The 18,274-nt window shown below is 45.7% G+C and overlaps 1 protein-coding gene across 24 annotated transcripts in view; it reads right to left on the reverse strand.

Annotated features, from left to right (window-relative positions):
* The window catches only part of LOC106574260 (CLIP-associating protein 1-B), a 41,671-nt gene that overhangs the window by 13,558 nt on the left and 9,839 nt on the right, over window positions 1-18,274 (reverse strand). For 10 of the 24 annotated variants that reach the window (XM_014150024.2, XM_045697595.1, XM_014150027.2 and 7 more), the window contains 19 exons: window positions 12,591-12,725; window positions 11,653-11,738; window positions 11,414-11,506; window positions 11,031-11,176; window positions 10,670-10,805; window positions 8,371-8,441; window positions 8,216-8,275; window positions 7,515-7,592; window positions 7,146-7,313; window positions 6,449-6,495; window positions 5,175-5,354; window positions 4,527-4,556; window positions 3,598-3,705; window positions 3,133-3,288; window positions 2,728-2,832; window positions 1,899-1,961; window positions 1,319-1,449; window positions 793-1,037; window positions 124-187 (listed from right to left, as the gene is read on the reverse strand). In XM_014150024.2, the coding sequence (XP_014005499.1) occupies window positions 124-187; window positions 793-1,037; window positions 1,319-1,449; window positions 1,899-1,961; window positions 2,728-2,832; window positions 3,133-3,288; window positions 3,598-3,705; window positions 4,527-4,556; window positions 5,175-5,354; window positions 6,449-6,495; window positions 7,146-7,313; window positions 7,515-7,592; window positions 8,216-8,275; window positions 8,371-8,441; window positions 10,670-10,805; window positions 11,031-11,176; window positions 11,414-11,506; window positions 11,653-11,738; window positions 12,591-12,725 (2,102 nt within the window). Of the gene's footprint in view, window positions 1-123; window positions 188-792; window positions 1,038-1,318; window positions 1,450-1,898; window positions 1,962-2,727; window positions 2,833-3,132; window positions 3,289-3,597; window positions 3,706-4,526; window positions 4,557-5,174; window positions 5,355-6,448; window positions 6,496-7,145; window positions 7,314-7,514; window positions 7,593-8,215; window positions 8,276-8,370; window positions 8,442-10,669; window positions 10,806-11,030; window positions 11,177-11,413; window positions 11,507-11,652; window positions 11,739-12,590; window positions 12,726-13,618; window positions 13,888-18,274 lie in introns of those variants that run through there. The other 14 variants (XM_014150025.2, XM_045697601.1, XM_045697599.1 and 11 more) reach the window with 7 other exon arrangements.

Here is an 18,274-nt window from a genome sequence, read left to right on the forward strand (position 1 = left end):
TAAATCCCCCGCAAAGACCACCATGCGACACAAAAACAGACAGTTAGTTAGTACAGTAAGTACATTAGCTTCACGTCAGAACAAAGGTTATATCAGACACGGGGGGTTCGATTGGGGGCTCACCTTGCTGTGTGGGTCAGCAAACATCCTTGTGAAGATCTCACACAACCTCTTCAGCTCCACACGGCTGCAACACACGAGCGGGAAAAAAGGAAGGCAATCAATCGCACAGCACCTTTTGGTTTCAGCCAGATTTCAAATCAAATCAAACTTTATTTGCCACATGCGCCGAATACAACAAGTGTAGACTTTACCGTGAAACGCTTACTTACAAGCCCTTAACCAACAGTGCAGTAAAAGAAGAAGAAAATATTTACCAAGTAGGCTAAAATAACAAGTAACAATAAAAATAGCGAGGCTATATACAGGGGGCACCAGTACCGAGTCAGTGTGTGGGGGTACAGGCTAGTTGAGGTAATCTGTACATGTAGGTGGGGGTGAAGTGACTATGCATAGATAATAAACAAACAGCAAATAGCAGCAGTGTACAGGGGGGGGGGGGGTCAATATAAATTGTCAAGTGGCGATTTTGATGAATTGTTCAGCAGTCTTATGGTTTGGGGGTAGAAGCTGTTGAGGAGCCTTTTGGTCTTAGACTTGGCGCTCCGGTACCGCTTGCCGTGCGGTAGCAGAGAGAACAGATTTGTATCTAGAGCACAGTTGTCTCAGTGACGGCCTCAAATACGCGACATCACAAAAGCTCAAAACAAAAATAGATCGTCTCTATCCCACCTGAGAATTCTCTGGCTAACGAGCAGGCTCTGTAGTCCCAGCAGCCCCTCCTTCCTCTCAGACCAGTTGGAACTGGCACAGTGGTTCAGCACCTCGGCCACGTCCTCCGTCTGTCTCATGTAGTGGGGCGGGCCGCCGTTCCGCGAGCCATACGAGCGCTCAGAGCAGGCGCTGCTGGCGTCGCTGTTAGCGTCGTCGTCTGAGTAGATGCCCGGGGACTCGTACCGCCGTCTGACTGGCCGCCGCTGAGGGGTCAAGGGTTAAGAGGTCAAATGGTCCTACAGGTACATATACAGCATACTCACTAAGTCATGCCACCGAGTGAAGAGAAACCAACGACACTTCCTGTTAAACAAGCTGCCACAAGACTACATTCGAGAGGCAAATAAGAGTCCAAATAGATGCTAATCCAAGAAATGTTGCTCCAAGAGAAAAAGCCATCAAAGCTATTATGATCAGCATGCTATGACTCAGACGGTAAAGAGGATAGAGAATCTAAGTCACACGTGACGAGGTAAACATCCACCTTGTTGTTCCTGGCATCTCCTAGTAACAGGGCATCGGCTACGGCTGCCTCCACCTCGGTCCCAGTGTTGAGGATCCTCATGGCATTGACAGAGGCTGAGATACGGGCCTGGTGGGCCAGACCTAGACGCTCTGGAGGAAACACAGAGATATTACAATACTTTTAGAATAGTATTGTAGTATTATAGGAGCACAGTAATACAGTATTACAAAGGAAAAGCGGTCGACCTATTAACAAAACGGGGTGTAAAAGTCACGGGGGAAGAACAAATGAAGCAAATTTCATCAGCAGGTCATGAGAAACTCAAGAGGAGATACAGGGTATAACACAAAATAATAAAATGATGAATTGACGGTTTATTTTACAGCACAGTATAAGGGCCAATAAAAACAAAAGTGTACTTAACGAAACAGAATGACACAAAATAACACAGATTGACTTGAAAAATAAGACGCATCCAAACTGAAATAAGGAGGACGCTCAGCTCTCCATCACCCCCTGTGGGTGCTCGGGGTGAACTGCACGATGGAACACTGACATGCCATTGCCTGGTCTAACAGAGACATGCAGGACAGGTCACCTGAGTGGCCCACAGACTCAGCCGAGTGGAGAGCACTGGTGGAGCGGGAGACCCGTCTGGACGCTAGAGGAGGAACACGGGAGGGAGTGGGGTGATACTTTACTTGGATAGTCCCATCTACTAACCCTTATCCTAACCTTACACTTATCCTAACACTAAACGTCACCCTTAGCCTAACGCTTATTCTGATCTAACCGTAACCTTAGAAAGCAGTTGCTTATCAACCGATAGCTTGTTAATAGTATGACCATCTGTAGAACTACAGATGGAAAACCGGGACTATCCAAATAGAGTGTGACCGGGAGAGGTTCTCTCACACGTGAAGTTAGACACGGCTTTAAATAGAGCATCTTCTTCAACTCATACAGTACATGACCTGTCAACCTGAGCAGGAGGAATCCTACCATGTGGCAACGCTAACTGGCTTCATGCAAACATTAGCGGGAAAAACGTTGAGAGGCGTCCCGGCGTTGGACACAAAGGCTCTGATCGCAAGTCTATAAGCTGTCCGCGGACACAAGTTTAGCATCAACTCATCCCGTGCCATGTCATCAATGACTCTGGCACGATTAGTAAAAAAATGGTTGTTGAGGAAAATGTTGTTGTCACTCAGGAGTGAAAAGGAAAAATGTAAAAGACACAAGTAAAAAGGCATGCAGAAGACGGAAGCAGAACAGGTTCGTTTCGGTTGGTTTTCTTGTGGTCTGATGATGGCCTGTGTGTTCTACTCTAGATAGGGCTAGTCAGGATTCAGGCCCCCGGCAACCAAGCATTGAGGGGCATGGTGGCTATGGTCTCTGGGCTGGGCATGTTACTATACCGTACTCACCCAGAGGAGAGAATCCCCGAGCAGGGCTGGTGTCCCGGCTGCTCTCCCTAGAGGTGTCCCTGCTGCAGCCCTGACTCATGCTGGGCCGGGGGATACGACTCCTCGCTAGCATAGTGGTGGTTGGTTGGAGGGGACACACACAGAGAGAGAGAGAGCAGCAGCAGGAGGAAGATGAGAGCTTTATAACACACAGCCAGACAGACAGCTCAACACACTCGGAGAGAGAGCCCAGCGGAATAGAGGAGGAGTTGAATTAGTCAGGACAGAGGAGAGGAGGTTGCATTCAGTGACAGACAAGAAATGAGGTGGTTCAGAGAGCAGAGAGGTTGGAGAGGAAGAGTACAGCTGTAGAGGGGCTGTTTTCTGTCTTCAGTGTATCTGTGTGTTGTCCTTCCTGGTCCTTACCCAGGCCTGATCTGTCTGGACTGGTGTCTCGGCTGCAGCCATGGCTGCGGGGGACTTTAGGCCTCCTGTCTGCTGGCGTTGTCGCTCCAGTTGCCCTGGGGATCCTGCCGTATGTTTGGCTGAGGAGACGACCAGGGGAGCCAGAACGACTGCCAGCTGCAACACGTCATAATATGGTGTATTTATAAAGGGAGGAAAATACATACCCACACAAATGTCGAAAAGGTGGTAAAAAATGTCAAACAATTGCAATCAGTGTTTCTTGATCCTGGGGCCCTGGCACTACACACCTGATTAAAAGTTTGATGACTTTATTAGCGGAATCAGGTGTGTAGCGCAGGGCAAAAAACAAATATGTGCACCCTTTTGGGTCCCCAGGACCAGGATCAAGAAACACCTATCTAGAGAAACAACGTGTCTTTTTTCATTACGGCGTGTTGCCCATATGTCGGGGAAGATACTCACGTTGAGACACTGACACCATTTTGGCTCGACTCCTCCCCCTACTGTCTGTGACAGAGGGACTCGCCCCCACGCCGCTCCCCGAACTCGTTCTCCTGGTACGCACACGGCCTGGAAGGGAGAGAGAGAGAGAGAGACAGACGGAGAGAGAGACAGACAGAGAGAGACAGTGATAGAGAGAGAGGTCGGGGAGGGAGAAAACAGACTTAACTTCACGTGGACACAGATCCATTCAAATGCAGACACACCCAGCTTGGCCACACCAGCCCTCATCACCTACAGCCAGAGATTTCATTCATAAACAGAGACACTTGCTGGTCTATACTTGCAGGTTGCTGCCAGCCATTTCAACAGACACATGCACTCAAATCTCTATTAAGCTGGTCCAAGCAAGAAATCTCAAGTCACAAATGTCTCATCCTCTATAAAAATTAAAAAAAACATCTCAACATATTCATTCACAACAATAGATACAAATACAGAAACATGATTCACAACAAGTATATTCCAGTATTCTGTTCTAGGTAGGACAAATGGTTCATTCAGGGGAAAAGGAGATTACAGCACAACATGAATTCATGAAATTACAGTTAGACAGGCAACGATAAAGGTCAATAACCCGACAGACACTGATGCTGCCTGCCTTTACAGTCATGTGAGTTGGACAGGTCTATTTGTGGACACAATCAATGTCTCGGTCTCCTCTCTCTGGCTATGATGACCCGGTTCAACGTAGTTCTACCATGCAGACAGTCCATGCAGAGTTCCACAGATGAGCGCCGTATATTCAATGACGTAGCACACCACAAAGACGACCACTGTAAACATGGCGCAGTATATTACACAGACCAAAAGGGGACAGAGAAATCTGGATGAAGTCTTCCAGCTCCCACACATCAAGAACAAACACACAGTTAGCCATCTCATCTTACCCTCTGGCCTAATGTTACCAGGTGTGTTGTCTAAGGGGAAAAACAAGAGCAGGAGAGTCCAGGAGAGAGGTTAGCAGAAGTTAGGAGGATAATCCCCATATGGAAGACTGGGGGGGGTTACAAGATTTTGTTAAGGCCTTAAGATGTATTTTAATCATCATATTTTGACAAATAAAATTGAAATTGTTGTTAAATCTCCATGCAATGGTCCTATATCCCTCGTAGTCAGCAAAAGCGTCTGTGATGCTATGAGGCTCACAGAAATAGAATTATAAAACGGGGTGGTTCAAGCACTGAATGCGGAAATGGCTGACAGCTGTGGAACATCAGACCGTATACGACGGGAATGACAAAACATTTCATTTTCACTGCTCTAATTACGTCGGTAACCAGTTTATAAGAGCAATACGGCGCCTCGGGGGTTTTGTGGTATATGATCACTATACCGCGGCTAACGGCTGTATCCGGGCTCTCGTGCCTAAGAACAGCCCTTAGCCGTGGTATACTGGCCATATACCACACCCCCTCGGACCTTACTGCTTAATTAGAACACACACACAACACACACACACACACACACACACACACACACACACACACACACACACACACACACAAACACACACAGAACATATGTTTTTGGCTCACCTAGAGAGGCGTAGGAGCCGGGTGGCAGAGCGGAGGCAGCGCTGAAGGGGGCGGGCGAGGCGGGCACGGGAGTCATCCTGGTCTTGGCACTAGCGGTGGCGGCAGCGTTCACGTCCACGTCGCTACGGGAACGCTGGAGAGAGCCCGGGGTGGAGGGACCTCTGGAGGAAGCCGCTTTCGCTTCGGGGACAGGAGTGAAGGGAAGAGAGGGAGGGAGGAGAGGAAATGGAGAGGAACAACGGTTATAAGCCAAGCTCTCTACCCGAACGCATTTCGTAAAGAGAGAGGACAGAGAGGGCGAGAAAAGAGGGAAAGTTAACAGCTATAAACCAAACTCCCGTTTCAAGTCGTAATGTCACATGCACAAGTACAGTGAAATGCCTTTCTTGCAAACTCTAAACCCAACAATGCCGTGATCAATATCAATGTAGTACTACAAATAACACAAGGTAGAACCAAAACACACAGGAAATAACAATAAGAAGAACCCCAGAAAGTAAGACGCTACACACAGGGTCAGTTCCAACACTATATTTACAATGTGGTGGGATACTGGATGGATTTCATACAGTAGATGTCATGGACATTGTTGCTGTGCTTGAAAAATCATGATCGACATCTTCATGAAAAATATATCTTCTGGTCTCTGATTATATCCAGAGCTGTGGATCATTTAACTGATAGAAGAGATCTGAGATATTTTCTCCAGTCTGTGGTAGTAATGTCTGTGGTAGTAATGTCTGCGGTGGTAATGTCTGCGGTGGTAATGTCTGCGGTGGTAATGTCTGCGGTGGTAATGTCTGCGGTGGTAATGTGTGCGGTAGTAATGTGTGCGGTAGTAATGTCTGCGGTGGTAATGTCTGCGGTGGTAATGTCTGCGGTAGTAATGTGTGCGGTAGTAATGTCTGCAGTAGTAATGTCTGCGGTAGTAATGTCAGTGGTAGTAATGTCTGCGGTGGTAATGTCTGCGGTAGTAATGTCAGTGGTAGTAATGTCTGCGGTAGTAATGTCTGCGGTAGTAATGTCTGCGGTAGTAATGTCTGCGGTAGTAATGTCTGCGGTAGTAATGTCTGCGGTGGTAATGTCTGCGGTAGTAATGTCTGCGGTAGTAATGTCTGCGGTATTAATGTGTGCGGTGGTAATATGTGCGGTGGTAATGTCAGCGGTAGTAATGTCAGCGGTAGTAATGTCAGCGGTGGTAATGTCAGTGGTGGTAATGTGTGCGGTGGTAATGTCAGTGGTAGTAATGTCTGTGGTGTAATGTCAGTCCTTACTCCTGGTCCCGGTGTTTCCCATGGAGCTCTTGGCGGACTGAGGGCGGCTGTGGAAACAGACAGAGAGATAGATAGTGATTAACCTGACTGACTAAGATCAATACTCCTTCAATACTACTACTTCTCATATCACAGACAGAGAGGGAGAGAGAAACTGAGACAGAGCACTACGAGGAGAGAGAGAGAGAGAGAGAGAGAGAGAGAGAGAGAGAGAGAGAGAGAGAGAGAGAGACACAGAGCACTACTTGAGAGACAGAGCACTACGGAGAGAGAGAGAGAGAGAGAGAGAGAGAGAGAGACAGAGCGCTACTCGAGAAAGAGACAGAGCGCTACTCGAGAAAGACAGAGCGCTACTCGAGAAAGACAGAGCACTACTCGAGAGACAGAGCACTACTCGAAAGACAGAGCACTACTCGAAAGACAGAGCACTACTCGAAAGACAGAGCACTACTCGAAAGACGAAAGACAGAGCACTACTCGAAAGACAGAAAATGATAGAGAAAGACAGAGCACTACTCGAAAGACAGAGCACTACTCGAAAGACAGAGCACTACTCGAAAGACGAAAGACAGAGCACTACTCGAAAGACAGAAAATGATAGAGAAAGACAGAGAGAGTGCCAAGTAAGAGAGACATGGAGAGAAAGAAGGAGACGGAGAGAGAGGAGGAGAAGGATAGAAAGGATGGAGCGTCTCACTTGAGGCTCTCCTGTGAGGAGGAGGAGGAGCGGTCTGAGGCAGGGAGGGACAGGATGCTGTCAGAACTCTTTATGTGGGACTGGAGAGCCTTCTGATAGGACGACTCTAGAGCCTGGAACAGTTGCTCCGCCTCCCGGCTGAAGTGGCCGTGGAACGTCCAGTAGCACCTGCACAACACAACAGACAGGACAAAGGCCCAGAAACAGTGAGACAGCCTGTCGTCAACGGGGCAATGTTTCAGGTTGGCAGATAAAATATCAAATGTGGAGGAAAAGTTGTTACCGTGATGACATGCGATGTTGGTGAACTCATATTTCCAAATAGAAACATGGTTCATGCATGTCCGACATAGTGTGAGAGTGACTTACTTCCTGGCCACTGATCTGGCCTCGGAGTCTGCATCATGGACTCCTTTCCTGATGGTCTCTGTCAGAACAGCTACATTCCTGTGAGGGATCAAGAAGAGTAGGAACCCAAAGCTTCACTCTCTGCATGCAGCATCCCAATACCCCCCTCTCCACCAAAACCACCACAGCATAAAAAGCTACGGTTACGTCCCAAATGCCAACGCTATTCCCTATATATCGCACTGCATTTGACCAGAGCCCTATGGAACCCTATTCCCTATATAGTGCACTGCTTTCGACGGCTCTGGTCAAAAGTAGTGCCCATGGGGCCTAGTCGAAAGCAGTGCACTATACAGGGAATACGATGCCATTTGGGACGCAGAGTAAATCAATGAGAAGGCGGCAAGAGAGCTCCCCTGACATCCCAGTCAGAGATTTGGTATCACCACAATGATTAAGCACAGTGTGCTTTTATGGGATAGATATCCCTCCCTGGCATTGCCATGGAAACTGCTGAGATGAGGAGCCACTCACTGACAACAACGTAGTTTCATGTTACCAGGACGGGCTCATCACAAACTCACTGGACAGTGGCTAGAAAAAAGGTTTTACAGTACAGTAGCTATCTACAACACGGCAATACAATATTGAGTGGTTGAGGAGGGGGGACAATTCTAAGTATGAGTTCATAGGCCTGTCTAGTGGCCGCCATTTAAGCGTACCTCTCTAGAGAGCTGGTCTGCCACTCCTGCAGCAAGAGGTCCAAGAACTCAAAACAGCGCCTGGAAATAGAGCAAGAAGACTGTTAGGGAAAACAAATAGACGCTCAGCTAGTGTGTGATTAGGGATAAGTCTTTGAGGCAATTTGTTTGTTTACCTTCTCACGGCCACAGATTTGGACTGGCAGCTGCTGGTCACGATAGGAATGAGACGAGGGTAGTGTGTATGCTGGATGACAGAGAGAGGACAGAAATATAGTCATCCTCGCGTCACTGGTCCAGTTTATACTCATTCAGTTACTAGCTGTTCTAGTATAGATTGAGTGAGGAACACACGAGGCATCTTTGGAGAACAATCGCAAGCAACGACCAACAATGAAAGCCCACATCGGAATGCAGTGGAATGTCATTTGCAGCCCTCGGGTAGGAAAAATGTGAGTTAGTGTTCCTAACAAAGAAAGGCTAGCCACTCGACCATTTTGTCTGACTGACGCTCAACTGAACTACCCAGCTCAATTCAACTAAATTCAGTTCAACTGGTGGGACTAATAACAACAAGATAACAAATGTAAAATAAACTGTGTCTGTAAAATGTATATAGGTTCAGAACTTTGGTGAAATAGCAGAGTTACAAATATATGGCAAAGAGAAATCAAACTGGATGGACATCAGAAATAGATGGGAGAGGTTGAGGTTAGAGGAAGGCAAGGACTAAAAACAAACAAATAGAACTATTGTAAAATAGATTGTGTCTGTAAAATGTATATAGTATGTATAAGCTGGAAGTAGAAGCCTAAGTGTTATTGTTTATTAGTTTACTCCAATTAGGGGAGGGGTGGTAGGGTTTGTGGGAAATAATAAAGGAAAATATATTTTAAAAAAGTAATATATATATATATATATATATATATATATATATATATATATATATATATATATATATATACACACACACACACATACACACACACACACCTTTTAAAAATATGAATATAATATATATATATATATATATATATATACACTGCTCAAAAAATAAATTTCACACGCTGTTGTGCAAATGGAATAGACAACAGGTGGAAATTATAGGCAATAAGCAAGACACCCCCAATAAAGGAGTGGTTCAGCAGGTGGAGACCACAGACCACTTCTCAGTTCCTATGCTTCCTGGCTGATGTTTTGGTCACTTTTGAATGCTGGCGGTGCTTTCACTCTAGTGGTAGCATGAGACGGAGTCTACAACCCACAAAAGTGGCTCAGGTAGTGCAGCTCATCCAGGATGGCACATCAATGCAAGCTGTGGCAAGAAGGTTTGCTGTGTCTGTCAGCGTAGTGTCCAGAGCATGGAGGCCCTACCAGGAGACAGGCCAGTACATCAGGAGACGTGGAGGAGGCCGTAGGAGGGCAACAACCCAGCAGCAGGACCGCTACCTCCGCCTTTATGCAAGGAGGAGCAGGAGAAGCACTGCCAGAGCCCTGCAAAATGACCTCCAGCAGGCCACAAATGTGCATGTGTCTGCTCAAACGGTCAGAAACAGACTCCATGAGGGTGGTATGAGGGCCCGACGTCCACAGGTGGGGGTTGTGCTTACAGCCCAACACCGTGCAGGACGTTTGGCATTTGCCAGAGAACACCAAGATTGGCAAATTCGCCACTGGCGCCCTGTGCTCTTCACAGATGAAAGCAGGTTCACACTGAGCACGTGACAGACGTGACAGAGTCTGGAGACGCCGTGGAGAACGTTCTGCTGCCTGCAACATCCTCCAGCATGACCGGTTTGGCGGTGGGTCAGTCATGGTGGCATTTCTTTGGGGGGCCGCACAGCCCTCCATGTGCTCGCCAGAGGTAGCCTGACTGCCGTTAGGTACCGAGATGAGATCCTCAGACCCCTTGTGAGACCATATGCTGGTGCGGTTGGCCCTGGGTTCCTCCTAATGCAAGACAATGCTAGACCTCATGTGGCTGGAGTGTATCAGCAGTTCCTGCAAGAGGAAGGCATTGATGCTATGGACTGGCCCGCCAGTTGGATCAGCCTGTAGTGTGGTTTTCCACTTTAATTTTGAGTGCGACTCCAAATCCAGACCTCCATGGGTTGATAAATTGGATTTCCATTGATTATTTTTGTGTGAATGTGTTGTCAGCACATTCAACTATGTAAAGAAAAAAGTATTTAATAAGATTATTTCTTTCATTCAGATCTAGGATGTGTTGTTTAAGTGGTCCCTTAATTTTTTTGAGCAGTGTATATGTATATGTATATGTATATATATATGTATGTATATATATAAAAATATATATACTTATCCAAAAAATATGGGGATTGGAAATGATGCACACAATTACATTGATGGAAGCTACAATCCATCTGCACTATTAAAGCTGATCTACCCCCTAAAAATGATATATATCATTCTAATTATACTCTACTTATTTCAAATGTAAATAACTTCACTCACTCTGATGATGAGTCGTATGACAGCGATTCCGGATGTGGCCATGACCTTGGCCGAGTTAGAGACCAGGGTTAGGAGTGTGGGCATGATGGACTCAGCACAATGATCAAACTTGTTCCCCAGGATGTAGGACAGGTGGCTGCAGGATAGAGGGACCATATGGACACGGAGACAAGTTATTAGGAATACTATCTTATTTTGTACTGATGGGGCTGTACAATAAAGTGTGGGGGGGGGGTGGGACATTCTTTGTAATTTCAGTTTGTATAAAGTAATAACAATATGGCTTCGGTAACATTAAATAGAAAGTGTTTGATTTGAATCGAGACCGTGAGTAAGAGAATAGGACCAGAGTTCTCCTTACCCCAGAGTGATACAGGCCTCTCTGACCACCTGAGAGCGCAGGTCTTTAGAGGACATCTTGAAGGCTGCCTCCGTGAGACGCAGCTGCTGGGAGAAACCGTCAAACTCCACCGCTCCCGCCAGGAGCAGAGAACGCATCTTCTTCAACTAGAGAAGAAGAAGATCATCAAGCCGTCAATCAACGTCACACTTCCAATCAAATGATAGATGTGGCTGTTTAATAGAAACAGCCGCTTAATGGTCAGTGGCTCCAATCCAAAATCCACACTCAGAATGCATGGCCAATACATTGCGTCAAATGGTACGCTAGTGTGGATACTGGAAGGTAGCCAGTGTGATGAAGTCATCTGGAGGTGAGGGACGATCGGCTGGTAGTCTCGTTACCGCAGTGACTCTGTGCTCCCAGTCTCGTTTGTCGTCAGCCAGCACCTCTCTGATCTTGGTCATGGCGTCCTCCATTTCCCTGTTGGAGAAAAGCTGAGAGGAGAGAAGAAGAACCACTGAAGAGGAAGCACATTCCTAATGGGTTTAATATACGACTTGTAACATAGGGCCTGTTTCACGTGCCCAAGCGAGAATAGCGCGGAATGATTTTTGATACTGTCGTGAGAGTGAACACGTACTTGCATAGCGGGCACTTCCTCGAAGGCACGGATGAAGTCCTCCTCATCCACAGCCCCTGCAGCAGCCGCACTAGGACCATCTCTCCCTGATATAAGCAGAGGAGCACAAGGTCGAATTGTTAACTTTACCAGGAAGCTATTCTGGTGGGCTATTATTCACACAAATATGAATCTTGGATTGGCTGCAGCCTTATGGGGTTCACGCACGGCATATCACGCTCAGTTGTCATTATCCAATGTTTCTATCAATCTGTATTCTGTTTCTCTCTGTGTTCTGGTTCCATTACATCATCACATAATCCTCACCATCTGCACTGTCCCAAGGGTACAGATAGACACTAGACAGCTCCACAGTGACTGGGTTATAGAGACACTATCTCTGTTGTAGACACTAGACAGCTCCACAGTGACTGGGTTATAGAGACACTATCTCTGTTGTAGACACTAGACAGCTCCACAGTGAATTATCTTCCATACAAATCCTGGACAGAGGTCATTGTTCCCCTCTACGTTGACCTTTTTTAACAAGGAGCAGGTGCGCACCTATGGTGAAAAATGTAGGCGCACACAAAGAAATTTAGGAGCACAATGAAAAGTACTTGAGGTATTAAAGCTAGATTTGTTCATTGTTCTAGGTGCACTGGTGCTCCTAAATTAAAATTCCATGTGCATATGTGAGTAAAATGCTCGCACTGCTGAGCCCTGTTATTACCCATTGCCAAATAAAGGCTTTTCTAGATAATCCGGTCATCATGTCTAAAAAGTATAGGAAATGCACGCACACAGAAACACACAAGGATTCTTGAGGAAGGAAATGAACGGAATACTGTGGTAGGAGAAAGAACAAAATCACATTTGACAACGTTAAAAATACACATGGCTCGTCGTTCCATCACTAACACACTCTCTGCTGGTGCGAACAGGAAGGGGCGTCTCACCTGTTGATTTGGTGCTGGAAGCAGAGCCGGGCCTACGGAACGACCCCATGCTCACTGTCTTCTTCCCTGACGACGGGCCCTTAGAAGAGGAGGACCGCCCCCCGTCCACCGAATCATCATCTTCAAAGTTCTTATCTAGGAGGGAAGGCAAAACGGAGAATTCAAGTTATTTCCACTCTGGCACAATTTGAATGCTGACTGTACTAAACAAACAAAGAATGTTTTATATCAGCGCCGTGTGCTCAATCCCACCACCTCCTACAACAATAACACATTTCAGCAGCAGCCTGCATGACCTTTTGGCATGACCTTTACACAAACACACACATTGGGGGGAGAGGGTCATCAGAGTACATTCTGTAGGCAATTGTCTCGGTCTGATTCCGGTAACCGGTGGTTGCACCCTCATGCTGTGGAAGTGAAGTGACTACTACCCCCCAAACGGTGGTGAACTGAACATGTCAGTCCCGGTCAGTCGGCCCGGAGGGAGCAGAGTAATCTGCCAGACCAGCGATGGATGAAACACAACCCCATGCATTATTCAGAGGTCCACACAACGCAGGGGAAGCACACTAACACATCCCATCGGTTATGTGTCGCCTACCTCACATTGTTCCTCTCCCCATTGCAATATTAAAATGAGGTACACTGTCGATATCACAACAAGGTGAACGTCTAATAAACCAGCCTGGTATAAAAACCCAGCTCTGAGCATACTGCTGTCATCAATACCAGTTGTGATAAGGGTAGCTCATAAAATCCAGACATTGTTACTGGTAGTCTTCAGAATGTCTGAGCCTTCAGACTTCATAGTGCGTACTCTGTACCCAGCTGTCCTCTTCCTGTCTGTCACTCTTCAACTGTCTGTCCCCAATCTCTCGATCTTCGTCTTAGTGACAGGTGACTCCCTCCCACACTCTTGACCTGACCCACATTCCTCCACGGCGCTCATTAATATTAATACAACGGGTCTCTCCTCTACCTCCACCCCCCACCACGTGTCAAGAAGAAAGAGAAGCAGAGCTTACAGGCACAGATCTTCCTGCAGACGAGTTTCCTCAGCATGTCGACAGACAGTCCAGTCCAGACCCCCTCCTCATAGTCTCCAGTCTCCACAGGTCTCCCAGCTAGCTCCCTCGCTGCAGGCAGCTAGCAGTGACGGCTACACTCTCCCCTCTCTGGTGTGTGAGCACCCGTGGCTCAGGCTTTGGCTGCCCTCCTGCTGCACAGTTCACACTCTCTCCCACTAACACACAAGCGCTTGCTGTGCTGTGATTCTAGGTGTCCCCCCCTACTGAGCACAGTGAGCCAGCCCGTAGAGCAGTGACGACAGAGAAAGTAGATGGACAGCTCCACCTCCCACAGGGGGGGAGAGGAGGAGAGGACACACCCTCTCTATCACCATGATAGGACACCCAGCCTGGGAGTGGGAGGAGCCAGAAAGAAACTGATGAGCCATGAATTCAATCTTAACAGGTCAGTGAGCCTAGCGCCATCACTGGAGAGTGATGAGAGAGACATGAGGGAATATCCCACTCAATCTGTCTTCAAGATCATTTTCCTTAACAGATGTGCAATTTGTCAGCACAGACAGCAGAGCAAAATGGAGGGAAATTCACGGCTGAAGGATGGGCTGAATGCAAATGCTAGAGTATAGTTCAGGTTCAGGATTTGCATTGTAAATAAAGCCATTTGTTTCTGGATAAATAAAAATGGGCCTTAGTTGGTGGGTGTGGCCATGGGAGTGACCAATGGTTCGGTCACAGTCCAACAACTTCAGAAGCTGTTTTAAAGCTTTTATTTTGGTGATTGCTAGTTTTTATTCCTTTAAGTTTACACTGAAAATGTTTTTCCATCCAAAAAAAAACCCACCTAGGAGCCCCGCCCAATAGTTTTCTATGCAGAAAAACCATGGACTCTGTGTGAGCAAGGGCAGTACAACTGGTCTGAACGCAAAACCCCCTGTCTCGTTAAAGCTACGAAGAACATAGACAACTATTTTAGACACATAACCTATGGTTCCAGGTCAATATGCATGAGTGCATCCTAAAAGAATACAACAAAATCAGCAATGAATCATAAGCACATGAGACCGACTTTATAATGCAGTAATGTCACGCAAACCAGACGTTCCCTAATTCATCCACTAGATGGCAGTGCCCCCTGATAAACGCACCAGTTGTTGTATGAGAAGAGAGCAACAACAGCTTCAACCTGAAAGTGATACTGTGGAATTCAACCTACAGTACCTCTGAGGAAAAGGCTTCTTTATTCTCCACAGTTCCTGAGGACACCGACTGTCAACACACAGCTAGCTCTTCCTCTTCACCATCCGATACCTTGAACACAAACCAGCCATTCTCTCACAGAGAAACTTTCTCACCGGGGAACGAGCTACTCAAGTACCGGACAACACAGGAGCAGCACAATTCAACAGCCCCATTCGTTTCAAACATGAACGCAATTTCTGCAAGAAAATGCATACATTTCAGGAGTCATTTCTCACAATCAACTAGACAAATAGGAGTGAAACGAAGCCAGCATCAAAACAATCCATCCGGTGTGGCCTGAATTAATGAATGTTGAATAGGCCTACATGTGCATATAACCAATCCCATGCATACGGGCACTCTCTTCACTCTGGTTAGATCTCAATTATTACGAAAGAAAAGCAATGTAAATTCAAATTTTCATAAAAAAAAATGATAAAGTTAGAGTGGAAGAGGTGAACAAATTGTTGCTGGCCATTAATAACGAGAAACCACCTGGTATTGACAATTTAGATGGAAAACTACTGAGGATGGTAGCGGGAATATGTTGCAGCTCCTATTTCTCATATCTTCTATCTGAGCTTGGAGAAACATTTTTTCCCTCAGACCCAGAGGGAAGCTAAAGTCATTCTTCTTCCCAAGAATGGTAAACCACCCTTTCCTGGTTCTAACAGCAGACCAATTTCATTATTGACCATAATCTGTTAGCGGTTAAAACGTATGTGTTATGGCTTTACACTCTCCACTTTTGATCAAGGATATGGCAATCTAATAGAACACAGAGGGTTTTTTGAATGGAAGCCTCTCTAATCTAATACATGTAAACTGTGGAATTCCGCAAGGGAGCTGTCTTGGCCTGTTACTGTTTTCTATTTTTACTAATGATTCACCACTAGCCTTAAACAAGCTAGTGAAATCACTGCAACTCTAAACAAAGAGTTGAAGTTAGTTTCAGAATGGGTGGCCAACAATAAACTAGTTCTGAATATATCTAAGAGCATAGTATTTCAGTACAAATCATTCCTTAAGCTCTAGATCAGGGGTCTCCACACCTTTTCTAACATGAGAGCCACTTGAAAAATATGAAACATCACGAGCTACAAAAACGTTTCTGGCTTTCAAATAGGAACATTCTTCTCTTTTCCTCTGCCCTGCAACTCTTCCCCATTCCTTACTCTACAAGAGAAAGTAGCGGACTGTTTTCTGACAATATACCTGGTAAAATAATGGTTAATAAACCACTCTTAAGGGGGGGCTCTATAAAATGGTTCCTTCCTGGTTTTAGATTTTTTTTTGTTTTTCACCCTCAAAAGTGTTCATAGAGAAACAATGGAATTGGATGTTCTGAGTCAATGTCATTGGTTTAATCACATCAGAAGGCAATTTTTTTTTTTAGGTCTGGAAGAAAACAAACATATTTCCCCTTTAATTGCACATCTAGCGAGTGACATGTGCCAGTCTAGTGATGGTTCTGCACTGCTGCTTTTCATTTCATGTAAAAGTTTGAAAATAACAAATAATAAATACAAATGATATAGTTCCTCGTGATATACTCCTGCCAGGTAAGCCTACTTTGCATATAAGATTTAATTGAGATGGTTTTGGGGAAAGCATTTCTGTCAACCCACAAGACGGTCATCACACCAACTGGCTACACACGAAGTGATAGACAAATGCACCACACAGACAGATGGGCAATATTGCTGGACCTTAATTGGCCGATATTGTGTTAAGTTTCAATTTTTAAGCCAACAGTGGCTAACCACGGGTGGGATAAATGTCAATGTTGCGTTGATTAGATAGTAGCTGGGAGCTTGCGCTGTCTGATACTTGCGAGATTTGTTAAATGACAGGTTGCAGTGGAACACATGAAAATTGCATGTACTTTCAGAATTGTTTGGCCAGCTACTCATCGGTGGCCTGGAGATCATCCTGTCGGAGATGCCTGCTGTAGACCGAGGCTGGATCTGGTTATGAAAGATGTGGCTATAGAACAAGTTGAGAAAACAAAACTTCTTGGTGTCACCTTAGACTGTAAACTGTCAGGACTAGGTTACCACAACTGATCAAACAAGTCCTACAGGCTCGAATTGATGGTATTTTGACTTCTGCCCGGTAATATGGTCAGGTGCGGCAAAGAAAGACCGACTAAAGCTACAGCTGGCCCAAAACAAAGCAGCACGCAATGTTCCAAGAGCGCTAATGTCAACAGCATGTTGACCTTTCCTGGCTCAAAGTAGAGAAGAAAATTGTCTGCATCACTTCTTGTTTTTGCTACTCCAAACTGTCTATTCAATCAACTAACACACAGCTCTGACAGACATTCATACTCCACAAGGCAAGCGACTAAAAGTATCTTCTTAGTCCCTAAAGCCCAAAACGAATTCAAGGCAATGCACCCTAATATATAGGAGCCATGATACTGTAGCATGCAACTCCCTGCCATTTAAAAAAAAATAATGTTTACCTTTATTTAACTAGGCAAGTCAGTTAAGAACAAATTCTTATTTTCAATGACGGCCTAGGAACAGTGGGTTAACTGCCTTGTTCAGAGGCAGAACGACAGATTTGTACCTTGTCAGCTCGGGGATTCGAACTTGCAACCTTTCGGTTACTAGTCCAACGCTCTAACAAATCACTGAAGCAAGCAGACAAAGTCGCTTTTTTTAAACAAATAAAACAGCAGTCCACAGCGCCTCTGACCTAAATAGCTGTAGCATCTCCCTCGCAAGCACATTTGGATCAAAGTTAAAGCTAGGATGTGTCCTTGGTATCAAGATAAGAGTGCACGCTCAGAGAAAGCATTTGTAAGCAAGACCTCGGTAGAGTAAGAATGTACTGCTCCAAATGATATGATAGTCTGGTCAGCTTATTGATGTTAGTCAGTAGAGCAAAGTTTTACGAAAGTGTATTCTTATTGTGTGTGTGGCTGGTGGATGCTACTGGGTGTGAGTGTGGTGCGGAAATGAAAATAGACATGCAAAACCAGTTTATGAGAACAGGAGGAAACTCAAAATCAGGGGGACTTTGTTAATTTGACGAATAAGTCCAAAGGCCACGCACTAGCTAAGCCTTTACGGGTGGTAGACTAAGACGGAAAATGTTTGGTTTAGTTCATTTCTATGCACTAGACAAGGCGAATGAGGTAGATGAAGCCCATCTGATGGTAATGACAACTCTGTTCAATTTATTGAACAGAGTGAAGGGATGGATCTCTTAAAAAGTCCACATATGTAGCTAATGTGAAGGATTCAATTGAACGTTTAGCTGGAGAAATCTCCAACACGGTTGCTGAGGTGAAGGATTCAATTGTAGCCTTTAACAGGGAGGAAACTCCATCTGTAGCTCATGTAAGAGCTGAATGGCACAGTTGCTGGGGTAAAAACTGTGGTTGAAGCCTTAGCCGGAGGAATT

The sequence above is a fragment of the Salmo salar genome, chromosome ssa16, assembly GCF_905237065.1.
Source record: "Salmo salar chromosome ssa16, Ssal_v3.1, whole genome shotgun sequence".
NCBI lineage: Eukaryota > Metazoa > Chordata > Actinopteri > Salmoniformes > Salmonidae > Salmo > Salmo salar.